This window comes from Terrapene carolina, unplaced genomic scaffold (assembly GCF_002925995.2).
Source record: "Terrapene carolina triunguis isolate 2854851 unplaced genomic scaffold, T_m_triunguis-2.0 Scaffold50920, whole genome shotgun sequence".
In the NCBI taxonomy this organism is placed as follows: Eukaryota; Metazoa; Chordata; order Testudines; family Emydidae; genus Terrapene; species Terrapene triunguis.
This window is the reverse complement of record NW_020715271.1, coordinates 1-12,738: the sequence shown is the minus strand read 5'-3', so window position 1 is coordinate 12,738 and position 12,738 is coordinate 1. Positions and strand designations below refer to the sequence as shown.

General features: G+C 43.4%; 1 protein-coding gene across 1 annotated transcript; it reads left to right on the top strand.

The window, feature by feature from the left end:
- Window positions 1-827: 827 nt before the first annotated feature.
- LOC112120769 (pulmonary surfactant-associated protein D-like) lies at window positions 828-8,287 on the top strand (the record flags this gene model as incomplete). Its single annotated transcript, XM_026647048.1, has 6 exons — window positions 828-1,029; window positions 3,052-3,168; window positions 4,262-4,369; window positions 4,795-4,911; window positions 6,339-6,455; window positions 8,204-8,287. Coding segments are annotated over exons 1-6 (745 nt in total), but the record flags the coding sequence as incomplete, so codon positions are not given.
- Window positions 8,288-12,738: the final 4,451 nt, after the last annotated feature.

Sequence of the window (12,738 nt, the reverse complement as noted above, 5' to 3'; positions counted from 1 at the left end):
TAAAGGGTAGTGGCTCAGCAGGAGATTCTTGGGGCCATTATGTTTCAGCAGGCACAATTGATGCAAGACCACAAGGGAACTATAGTCACTGAGCTACCTTTGAACAGGGTGCAGCTTGTGCTCCTTAGGACCCTTTCTGCTGGCTGGTGTGGGGGAAAGAGTCATGACTCTGACCCTTTCCTAAATCCTCCAAAGCAGCCTCTGCCCACATCAACATTTGTGTGACCAGGACTGCAGTTGTGTCCTGAATTACAAGGACAGCAATCCTGTCCAGCCCGTGTGCCCACTTCCCCAGCATGCACAGTGCACCAAAGCAGGGCTCAAGCCAGTTCACTCTCTAGAAAAACAGTTGCTCAGCTCACTTAAATCTTAAGAATTATGGCCTGCTCCAGCAGATGTATTCTGCACAGGAGGACCGCTGCACCTACCTGGAGCCCCATTGGCTGCAGTGGGGAACCACATAGGTGCCCATCCACATGGGATAAGGAACAGGATCAGGGCCCAAGTGTTTGCAAACACTTAAATAGTGGATGGCACGATGGGACTTAAGTTTAGTTCATTCTGGTTTTGCATGGTGAATAATTTAACAAAGGACAAACTTTAAAAAAAGTTTCATTAAGATCTGTCCAGAATTTACTAAAGTGTTTTCCATGAGCACTGATGCTTTATGTAAAATAATGACAAACCAAGATAAATGAGCTAGAATGTAGGCATTGAACATTTCTTTGTTTAATCAGTTTGCACTATGAAATATAAACTGATTACATGGAGTCAAAATGCTCTTAGGGTAACTCTGATTTTTTTTCAATAACTCAGACACCTGAACAATGCTGCTGCTTCCAGCACTGATCACTTTTGCTCTGGGAACATCCCTGTTGAAAACATCCACTGCAAATCCAAACCAGAGTGTTCAAAAATGGGATCTAAGTGCATGTGCAGTAGTTGTATGTGGACCTGCTCAGAACGGATTACCAGGCAGAGATGGAAGAGATGGGAAAGAAGGCCCTAAAGGAGAAAAGGGAAGTCAAGGTATAGAAGTATTTACTTCCTAATGTTATGCTTACTATTCACACGTCTGTCTGGTATTATTTTTCAACCATTACTCATTTAAAAGATGCTTCCTAGAAACCATCTAGCTCTGCAAAACTTGTACAAAAAGATGCAGCTAATCATACGGTATGTAAAACCTGAAGGTCCTTATGTTCCTACTGGTAATTACTGAAGGCTGGGATAGAGCTGACAGTATTGTTCATATTCAAAATGAAACCTCTTACTATATAGGACTGGATGCTTCTGGGGTAGATGAAGTGCTGTAGAACCTCTAATCTCTGGATCACCAATTTGATATCTGGCTTCCGTTGGTAGTGATTGAAAGTTGTTACTGCTAGACATGGCTCAGAAACAGATTTTTAAAATGCAATTTTCCCCAGTTTTTAAAAAAATCAAACTATGTAGACTAGCTCTATGTTGGTTTAAAAAAAAAACTGTGAAAATTGTCTAAATTTTCTTTCCCAAAAATATCCAGAAGTTTGAGGAGGACAGAGGGTCAAACAAGGCAAAATATGCATGCTGAATGTAAACACTCAATTGGGGCTAGATTCACTTCAGTGAACCCTTGGACTTCAGTGGGACCACTCACATGGGTAAATACTCTTTTGGGTGAGTGAGTGTTCCCACAGTAAAATAAAGCAGAGAATTTGACTGTGGTATTTCTTTTCAGAGTAGTCTTATTTACACTGAATATTTAAAATAACTTCGCTACAATAAAAACACTTTCCTTTTTGTCTGCCCCTTACCTCAAATCAATTTTGTTTAGCAAGAGCTCCATCAAGATACGTTGTAGGGTATTACTCTGTAGTTTGCACGATTACTTAATTCCTAATATAAATCCCAGAATAGACGCTAGGGAAAAAAAAAACTGGCTTACAGGACTAACAAAGGTTTCCCATATCGAGGTTTACATTGAAGGATTACTTTCTCATTCAATAATATTGCATTTGGTTACAAATTATAAAAAGGGAATTAATTAATTTACAATAGGTACCTAAAAGAACCTGTCATATTATTCATTGTGAATAATGTATCTGAACAATTTAGTCCTTATTCCTTTTTGTACGTTGTCTACAAACTGCTAATCATTTTTGTACATTCGCTCATTTTTTGCAATTGCTCGCTGACCAGTTTTGTGAAGTTTTATTTGCAGACTCGTCTCTGAGTATTTGGTATTATTTTGCATGGCTTCTTTATTCCTGTAAGTCCCCTGGTTTTCTTTTCCATCCCTGCATGAATGACTTCAGTTTTGTAAACAAAAATCACCCTTCCTCCCCTCTTTTTGTCCACAAATTATCCTTGAACGTTCTGAATTGTTTACCGAATCTATTGTGTGAATAATTAAAAGAGCTGTTCAAAATAGTCACAGGAGCCTTTGCATTGTGAATGCTCTTGCAAATATATATTCATGGTGGTATTTGGAATGGTTTTGCTCTCCTCTACCATTTTTGTGAATAAAAACACAAATGTCATTAATTCATAAATAAAAGTGGGCACGGATTGGTGAGTGTTATGTGCAAGAATATTAAACCAATACTTCCTAGCAATATTTGCTCAGGTCTAGAGTAGTGATTAATTAAACCCACAGGAGAATATTCTCTTCTTTGATTCACACAATATTGATTTCTGTTACATATCTTCACTCTTGCCCCAGGGTGAGCACCCTTTTCAACACGTGTCTTCCATTTGCTACCACAGTTATTTTAATCTTAAATAAATCATTAAAGCATCTTGACACTTTGGAAGAGGTGGACAGTTAATGAACTGATACTAAAATTGCAATCTAATCATGTCCATAGACACTCACCAGACTTTATATTTTATTATAGATTACAAGGAGCAGGTTCTTACCTGATTTACACCCTGATGAATTGCAGATGAATTACAAGCAGAATTTGGCCCTAAGTTAACAAACCTTATTCTATTCATCTGCAAATCTCTTGCAGCTCACTCACTTTTTTCTTTTTTAAATCTATTATTTTTCTTTTGACCCAACACTAGGATTACAGGGATTAAAAGGGTCACAAGGTCCCCCAGGAAAGATGGGCCCTGCTGGACAAGTCGGAGGAAAGGGCTCACCAGGAGAAAAAGGCACAAAAGGAGATACTGGAGATAGAGGTAAGAGCTATGATGATTTTGATTGGGAAGGTTAATGTGATCACTAGCCATTAATCATCTGAAAAAAGCTTAAAAGAACTGGAATTAAGCAGAACTGAAAGTAAACATGTTTACTCCAACTAAATTAATCTTAATGGTGGACCTTCGAGTACCTAAGATCCATGATCTATGGGTTTATAACTACTACTATTGGGATAAAAACTGAACAAAAGTAAATTTAGGTTAAATATCCAAATATATGTATGTATACAGTATTGGAAGAATCCTATACTGCCCCAGGGGATAGAGAAAATCTCCTGATAGTAGAGATGAGCCTATGCCATAAAGTTTGGATGTAGGGCTTAGTTTGGGCCTTATAGTAAAACTGTGTAAAGACCAGTGGCTTAGCTTCACAGGAATTTGAACAAAGCATTTATCTAGCCTTGATCCTTGTACCTTCTCATCCAAAAATATTTTACTTTCAATTTCAACCAGTTTTGTAACAAAATTGCAAATTTCACATGATTTTCAGACAAAATTATAAATGAGGCTACGGCGTGTTCATTCAGTACTAATCTAGGTACATGTGAAATTTATTGACCTTTTCAGTGAACCTGGTCTTAGTTTTGTGTTCATCTTCAGAGAGGATATCAAATGAGTTTTGTATTGTTTAACTGCAAACATTTCATATGGGTCCTACCAAACAGGACTTTCCTATTTTTAGTTTATAGCATTTTAAAAAATGAATAAGAATGACTTTGCATACTCAGAATTCAGATGAACAGAACTCTTTAAAACAGATTTTAACTTTGTCATAATTCTCTAATTTCAAACAAAACTCCCTTTCCTTGGAAAAAATGAGTGGGTCAAGGATTTTGCACCAAAAAGAGCAATCTAATTTTGATTATTGAATTGACTACTGATTGTATGTTATCACATTCCTGGTCATCACTCTCAACCTGTTCATCTCAATTTGTTGCCCAAACACAAAGTTGCAACCAGTCAGGCATTATTAAAAAAAAGAATGGATCTTTCCAAGCAGGGACAGTAGTTTTAATAGGGTTATGATATAAATGAATATTTCATGCATTTCCCTTTCACCCTGTTTCATCAGGATTACAAGGAGTCCCAGGTTTGAAGGGTAACCCAGGCAATGCGGGCCCTTCTGGGCCAAAAGGGGATAAAGGTTCACCAGGTGAAAAAGGAGTAAAAGGGGAGAGAGGTAAGTGGTGTCATTAGACTGTACTGTGTACTTCAGTGATTCTTTCCAATCTAATGGTGCTGTACAGTATTCAGAAATAGATAGTTGTGGGTTATTGTGCAGTTGGACATGTGCAATTTTCTTTAACTTTCTCTAATTTCTATATGATGTGGGAATTATACAAGTCGCAATTGAATCATCTAGCTGTGATGGGATAGTTTGATGACTGTGCACCAAAAATCAGTAGGAATTTTCCCTCTGATATTTATAATCTGTTACATGATGGTGCTAGATTTCAAAATCCACACACTCCTCAAGTCTCCCTGTGCATTCACTCAGAGTCTATCATCAAGTAACCGGCAAAGCCCAGAATTATTCCCACCAGGAGACTCACTGAGAATAAAATTGCTGGGTTTGTACATCTCATTCCCTTCATCACTCCCTAGGCCTGCCAGGAACTACAGGTTCGCAGGGCCAGCCAGGAATCGCAGGCTCCCCTGGGCCAAAAGGGGACAAAGGTTCAGTAGGTGAAAAGGGAGCAAAAGGAGACAAAGGAGACAGAGGTAAGTGATGTAGACAGGCTTGAATTCTGCATTGCAAAGATTGCTTCCAATTTAACAATTTCTCTTCTGCTGCAAATTTCCACAGCTCCATTGCCTCCATTTACACAGGCCGAGAACTTGTCCCGTAGACTTAGGAGATAATGACGGACACAAGCTGAAAGGGTTCAAGATTCCATTTAGTTAAATACAAAGCCAAAGGCTGTACACTTATCTGAAGCATAACCAAATCTCCTTTGCCCTAGAAATCAGGATTCAGCTCTTGGAAATACAGCCTCTCTAATGAAATTCATGGAATTCTTAGTTCTAACCGATTGAAAACTACTGAGTAAATAGCTTGCTTTTTTACCAGAATTTCAGTATTTCAATGTTTCCATGTTTAACCAATGCCAGTTAGGGCTTAACTACACAGGGAAATTGGCCGGCATAATAATAGTGGAATAGATATATAGCACTGTAGCTTTATTGGTCAATTTCCCCGTGTAGACAAGCCCTTAGTGTAGTTAGGAGTACAAAAATAAGCATTCCCAGAAAGTTAAACTAACTTTCCTGACAGTAAACCAATCCTTAATTTAAGTTCAAATAAGGACATATCTTATCTAAACTAGTTTCATCACCCCACAGTACATGAATTGCTAAATCTTAACAGAACTTCTATTTGTATTTACCTGCAATCGCTACATGATGTCAGAATTATGTAAGTCTTAATAAAATTGCTTTATTTTTGATAAGAGAGTCTAGTATTCCTAAGTAATCTGATATTCATCATTTAGATTTAATGGATATTAGATGGTGGAGTTACATCTACCATTATTAGATGCACTCTTCACATTTCTCTGTGCAATTGTTGCTCAGGCAGAGTATCATCAAGCAAACGGCAAAGAGCATATATGTCACTACTGTAATTATAATTCTTAATAGTGATATAGTGCTTTGCATTTTCAAAGCGCTTTACAAATATTAATCAATTCTGAAGGTGTGTGATTATCCATATTTTACAAATGAAGAAACTGGGGCACAACCTGTGGAAGTTGTAATTTGTCCAAGATTAGCATTAGAGCTTTTATTAGAACTCAGGGATCCCTGGATCTCAGCCCGTGTTCAAATAAATAAAAATATGTGAGAGCACGGTTATCCATTTATTAGAGCAGTGTACTGCGTGTCAGGACACCTGGGTTCTATACCTAGCCCTGCTACTGTTCCACTAAGTGACCTTGGCCAATAGGGTTGACCTCTCTGGATCTCAGTTACTTTATTTGCTTAGTTCAAAGACAGCATCAAGGCTAAATTGATTGATTGTTGGTAAAATATTATGAGATTTTTAGAAGAAAGACGGTGTGTAAATGCCCATTATTTTATATATGAAATTAGAAAACTACCTGCAGATTAACTTGTTCTTTTTGTATCTGTTTCACTTGATCTAACAACAGGGTTACAAGGAAGCTCAGGTTTACAGGGCCCCAAAGGGCAAATTGGTTCTCCTGGGCTAAAAGGTGATAAAGGTTCAGTAGGTGAAAAAGGAACAAAGGGAGACAGTGGACTCTCAGGTAAGTAAAGCAATGGGGTTTGTTTGTTTGCTGGGGAAGGGACTTAAGGGTTTTCTCTGTTGGTGTGTGCTAATGAATTTTGGACCACTTTCTGCCCCACATCCACAAGTGGGCTCAAGTAAGCCCCATCTGGGGAAAAAATGTATGAGGAGAGATTCTCTCTCTACCAATGTATATTCAATTTACATGTGCATAATTTACATTATGTAAAACTGGTTCACCTACAAAATGCAAGACATTACCTAGATATAAAGATCAAAATATCACTGTGAAATATAAGATTAATCAGTAGTATCTTATAAATTATATAGCAGCCATCTGTTTCATGGATAGAATCCTGGTCCCACTGAAGTCAATGACAAAACTCCTATTTACATAATGGAGCGAAGATTTCAAATCATAAAAATCACAGAATAGTAAACCCATTCTAGTAATTACAAAATCTCCCTATGTATGATGAATTTATATTTTCAAAAATAATTTTAAAAATTTTACTGCTTCCTTTCTGGCTCTTTTCTGATCGAGGAAAAAATACCTTGAAATTTTCATGAGGACTCCAGTATATTTGTGGATATAGCTCACTGTAGATTATTTTAATCCCTAGATTGAAGGGGGAGGGGCAAGGAGCTTCTTACTTTAGACCAAATGATAAAACGCTTCACTAGAGCTTAACTATCCATTATTTTCTACCCCTCTAACACAGACATTAACCCAAGGTGGATGTTGGATATCACTTTTGGTAGCTTGCTAAAATGAGATCATGCTGAGAGTAATGAGAGAATCAAAATATTGCACTATCCCAGGATGCAGATTGTCTGTTACAGAGTGTTTGTATGTGTGTATGTATATTATCTAGATAAATAAATTGAGATCTAGATAATACCTCATATGTAGATAAACTAAAACCAGCATGTCCAAGCTCGTAACAATTTGTGAACCGTCCCTAGGGTACCATTTAGAAGTGCCCCCCCCCCAACAACCATCTACAACTTCAAAACACCCTCCTCCAACTCCACCTAATTGTTTACCGAATGTAAAATGACACATCTCAGTGATATAGTAGCAATGGGGAAAGCATTTTTAGCATTATGTAGCCCAGGACGACCAGTCTGGGCACTCAGGCCATGTCTACACTTACCGGTAGATCGGTACTGCTGCAAGAATTGATGCAGTGAGTGTCAATTCAGTGGGTCTGGTGAAGACATGCTAAATCAATGGGAGAGTACTCTCCCATCGATTTGTGTACTCCACCTCCCTGAGAAGCGTGAGGGAAGTCGACGGGAGATGCTCTCCCATCGACACAATGCTGTGTAGCCACCGCGGTAAGTGAATCTAACTACGTCGACTTCAGTTACGTTATTCACGTAACTGAAGTTGCATGAGTTAGATCCATTTACTGTGGTATTGTAGACCAGCCCTCAGAAAGTGATATATCTACAGACTTTGGTCCCCAAGCACTATATGTGTGGATAGTGTAACGATGTTTAGTCCAGGCCTGTCCTTAAAGAGAAAGAGTAAGTAGAAATGATGCAATCTTTCCTTCAGGTTATGGATAGACACATCCACACATCCTGTGTAATCTTATCCCATAAAAAAGCTAGGCAATCCAGGTTTAGATCTATAACCTGTACATATAGAGATTTAGATCATAACCAAGACATCTAGAGGAGAAACTACAGGTCTGCTGTTATTTGTCTGTATTACTTATTTCTTTTAACATTAAGATTAATGCAACTTTCTTCATTCAGAGATCAATCTCCTTAAAAGACAAGTAAGTACTTTGGAAGGGCAGCTGAGAGCTCTGCAAAGCAGCTTCTCCAAGTACAAACAAGGTAAGATGATGCTGTAGTAGGATGCTGCCTTTCAACACAATTTTACCTCTGATCTCTTTTAAGCCTTCTGATTCATAGTCTGATGCATTAACCAGTGGTTTTGTTCATTTTCATTATCAATGAATTATACAAAGCCTCAGACTTATGTGATGCTTTATAAAATATAGAGCAGAGCACATTCTCTGCCCCAAAGACAATACAAAGGCCCAATCCAATGAGAGATGAATTCTCTGGAGTGATCCCAAGTACCCTCAGATCCCATTGAATCCAGTTACAGACACTGAGCATCTCTCCGTAAGCACTGGTCTCCTCACAAGATCAGGCCCTACGTGGAAAAGGGCTGTTCTTCGCATAAAAGTTGTGCCACTTTAATTAAACTGGATTTGACTTAGTTAAACTGGTGAAAACTCCTGTGTGAACACTCTCAAATTGATTATACACTGGATTATGTCAATTTAAGTTTAAATCATCAAGGAATCAAATAGAGCTGACTAAGCCAGCTTTAAATCAAATGAAGAGTGTCTACACAGGGCTTTGTGCTCGTTTAACTAAACTGGTTTAAAAGTACACCTTTACTTAAACTGGTGCATCTTTGTCTATAGGCCAGGCCTAGTGCCAAGGTAATTAATAAAGCTGGTCTGAAATATTCCAGTTTCTTTCATTGGACTTTGTTCATTCATTGAAATCAAAAACTTGTTACTTTTCAATGAAGTTCTGATAGAACCAAACCTGCCTAGTTTCCTGCCAGCTCACCCACCTGGCTCCTCAGCAACCCCCGTGGTGGAGTCACAGGGAGTCGGGAGCTTGGAAGCCCTTGGAGTCCTGACTGCCAAGCTCATGGCTCCTCGGCAGCCTGGATTCCCATGGTGGGCTGCCCTGGAGCTGTGCAGCGTAGGGCTTCCTGCGTCCACAGCTCAGGGGCAGCCCGCCAGGCTGACTACCTCCGAGCCTGGACTCCATTCCCCTTTGGGGAGAATTTGGAAATTTTGAGGTTTTGTTCTGAATCAGAGTGAAGCCAACATTTAAAATAATGAAATCCTCTGGGGAAACCTTTCTCTCTCCAGCTCTAGTAATTAACTCCAAACACTAGAATCCTCTGCAAATCATGTGTTTGCTAATTGTATCCACCAGTGTGTGTTTGGCTAGCCTGAGACCATTTATACTAGGAGTTTTTCTTTGAGTGCTGAGTCCTATGTGTAGTCCACACTTCAGATGTGCATCATGCGCCTGAGCAGGGCCAGTGCTACCATTTAGGCAAACTAGGCGGTTGCCTAGGGAGCCAAGATTTCGGGCCACCAAAAAGCGGTGCCCCCAATTTTTTTTTACAGCATTCCTTCGCCCTCTCCCCGAGCGCGTGGTCACTGCTCCACTTTTCCTGCCTCCCAGGCTTGCAGCGCCAATCAGCTGTTTGGCGCTGCAAGCTTGTGAGGGGAGGAGAATTAGAGCGGGGGAGACGTGCTCAGGGAGGAGGCGGAGCAGAGGTGAGCTGGGGTGGGGAGCTGTCGCATGGCTCCCCGCGGGGGGGGAGCTGCCACGGGGGGGGCGCCCCAGGGCGGGGGGGGGGGCCGGGGAGCTGCCGCAGAGCTTGGGGGAGGGCGCAAGGTGGAAGTTTTGCCTAGGGCGCGAAACTTCCTTGCACCGGCCCTGCGCCTGAGATCTGAAAATCTTGTCATTAATGCCTGTTGAGCTGTGTCTGTGCTCTGGAGCTCCTTGTGCTCCATACCAAGACTATAAGGGGCAATGGAGACTGACCTGCCTCTCCAGTTCCTTCTTACCACTGCATGGCCAGAGTTGGAGTCCTCTGTGTCTGATGATATCTTTGCACAGTCTGTAAATATAATTGTAGATAGTTGTTAGTCTGGCGTTTTAAATAGTCTCTTTATAGTTAGTGTAGATTAGTTTCCCCTGCCTTTGGGACCCTTCCTGTTTCTCCCCCTTGGGAGAAGGGCCATGCCTAGAGTTCTGGAGTTTAACAAGTGTCTATCCTGCGTGTTCTCCTTCTTGGTCAGTGATGAGCACCAGTGCTGCCTTGACTCATAGATAGGGCCCTACCAAATTCACGGTCCATTTTGGTCAATTTCACGGTCATAGCTTTTAAAAAATCATAAATTTCATGATTTCAGGTATGTAAATCTGAAATTTCAAGGTGTTGTAATTGTAGGGGTCCTGACTCAAAAAGGAGTTGTGGGAGGGGTCACAAGATTATTGTGGTGGGGGGGTGCAGGGCCGCCCAGAGCGGGGGGCAAGTGCGGCAATTTGCCCCAGGCCCCACAGGGGCCCCAATGAAAATATAGTATTCTATAGTATTGCAACTTTTTTTTAAGGAGGGGCTCCCAAAATTGCTTTGCTCCAGGCCCCCTGAATCCTCTGGGCAGCCATGGGGGGGGGCGGGGTTGCGGTACTGCTACCCTTACTTCTGTGCTGCTGCAGGCGGCGGCGCTGCCTTCAGAGCTGGGCAGCTGGAGAGCAGTGGCTGCTGGCTGGGAGCCCACCACCAGCAACAGTACAGAAATAAGGATGGCATGGTATGGTATTGCCACCCTTCTGTGCTGCTGCCTGCAGAGCTGGGCACCCAGTCAGCAGCTGTCACTCTCCGACTACCCAGCTCTGAAGGCAGCAATGCAGAAGTAAGGATGACATGGTATGGTATTGCCATCCTTGCTTCTGTGCTGCTTAGGGTGACGAAGTGGCCCATGGCCAAGCTCGGCGGGTGCGGCTCTGGCGCCCCCGAACCCTCCGAGCCTGGCCTGTTGCGGGGACCCAGCAGCGCGCACGCTGCACCCAGCCCCTGGCCAGTCGCGTCTGGGCTGCTGCCCAGCTGGTGCTATCCCGCGGCGGCCCCGGAGTGGGGGCAGCAGGCTCCAGCCCCCCCGTCCCACTCGGGTCCCGCAGGGGAACGAACGGGGCTGGGCTGCCGATGCCTCCGCCCCGGGGCTGCCGCGGGATAGCACCAGCTGGGCAGCAGCCCAGACGCGACTGGCCAGGGGTTGGGCGCAGTGTGTGCGCTGCTGGGTCCCCGCAACAGGCCCAGGCTTGGGGGGTTCGGGCCCCAGCACCAGAGCCGCAGCCGCCGAGCTTGGCCATTGGCCGCTTCCTCCCCCCGCGGCAGTGGGAGCTGCAGCAGCGGCTGCTCCCGAGTCCCGCTGCCCGGGGGGGAGAACAGCCGCCACCTGGCCCCGCGGGCCGCCCCCACTACTCTCCCTACCGCCCGACTGAGTCCTGCCTGCACTGGGGCCAGGCCAGACTCTTACTCACCCCGGCCCCGCACTTCCCCTGCGTCTCCAGGGCCTCCCTCCAGAGCTTGTGGAGGGAAGAGGAATGGTGAGCCTGGGGAAGAGGCGGGGATTCGGGGAGGGAGCCAATGGGGGGAGGAGGGGGCGGAGTTGGAGCGGGGGAGGGGGCGAGCACTTCCGGGCTCCGGAGCATTTCCTTGTTTGTCCAGTGTCCCGACCGCACATCGGTCGGGACGCGGGACAAACAAGGAAATATCGGGACAGTCCCAATAAAATCGGGACGTCTGGTCACCCTAGTGCTGCTGCTGGCAGGGTGCTGCCTTCAGAGCTGAGCGCCCGGCCACCAGCCGTCACTCTCTAGCCACCCAGCTCTGAAGACAGTGCAGAAGTAAGGGTGGCAATGCTACAACCCCCCCTAAATTAACCTTGTCACGCCCCCCGCCCCCCCCGCAACTCCGTTTTGGGTTAGGACCCCCAATTTGAGAAACGCTGGTCTCCCCTGTGAAATCTGTATAGTATACGGTAAAAGTATAGAATACGGTAAAAGCACACAAAACACCAGATTTCACGGGGGGAGATTTCACAGTCTGTGCTGCATTTTTCATGACTGTGAATTTGGTAGGACCCTATTCATAGACTTTAAGGCCAGAAGAGATCATCAGGATCATCTAGTCTGACCTCCTGCACATTGCAGGCCACGGAAACTCACCCATTTCTGAAATAGACCCCTAACATCTGGCTGAGTTACTGAAGTCGTCAAATCATGATTTAAAGACTTCAAGTTACAGTGAATCTGCCACTTACTCTAGTTTAAACCTGTAAGTGACTCATGCCCTAGGTTGCGGAGGAAGGGAGAGAAACCCCAGGGTCTGTGCCAATCTGACCCGGGAGGAAATTCCTTTCCAACCCCAAATATGACGATCAGTTAGACCCACTGAGCCAGACACCTTGGAAAGAATTCTCTGTAGTTACTCAGAACCCTCCCCTTCTAGTGTCCCATCACCAGCCATTGGAGATATTTTCTGCTAGCAGTCGCAGATTGTCTATGTGCCATTATAGGCAGTCTCAGCATACCATCCCCTCCATAAACTTATCAAGCTCAGTTTTGAATCAGTTAGTTTTTTCGGCTCTACTGCTCCCCTTGGAAGGCTGTTCCAGAACTTCACTTCTCTGATGCTTAGAAACCTTCATCTAATTTCAAGCCTTACCTTGTTGATG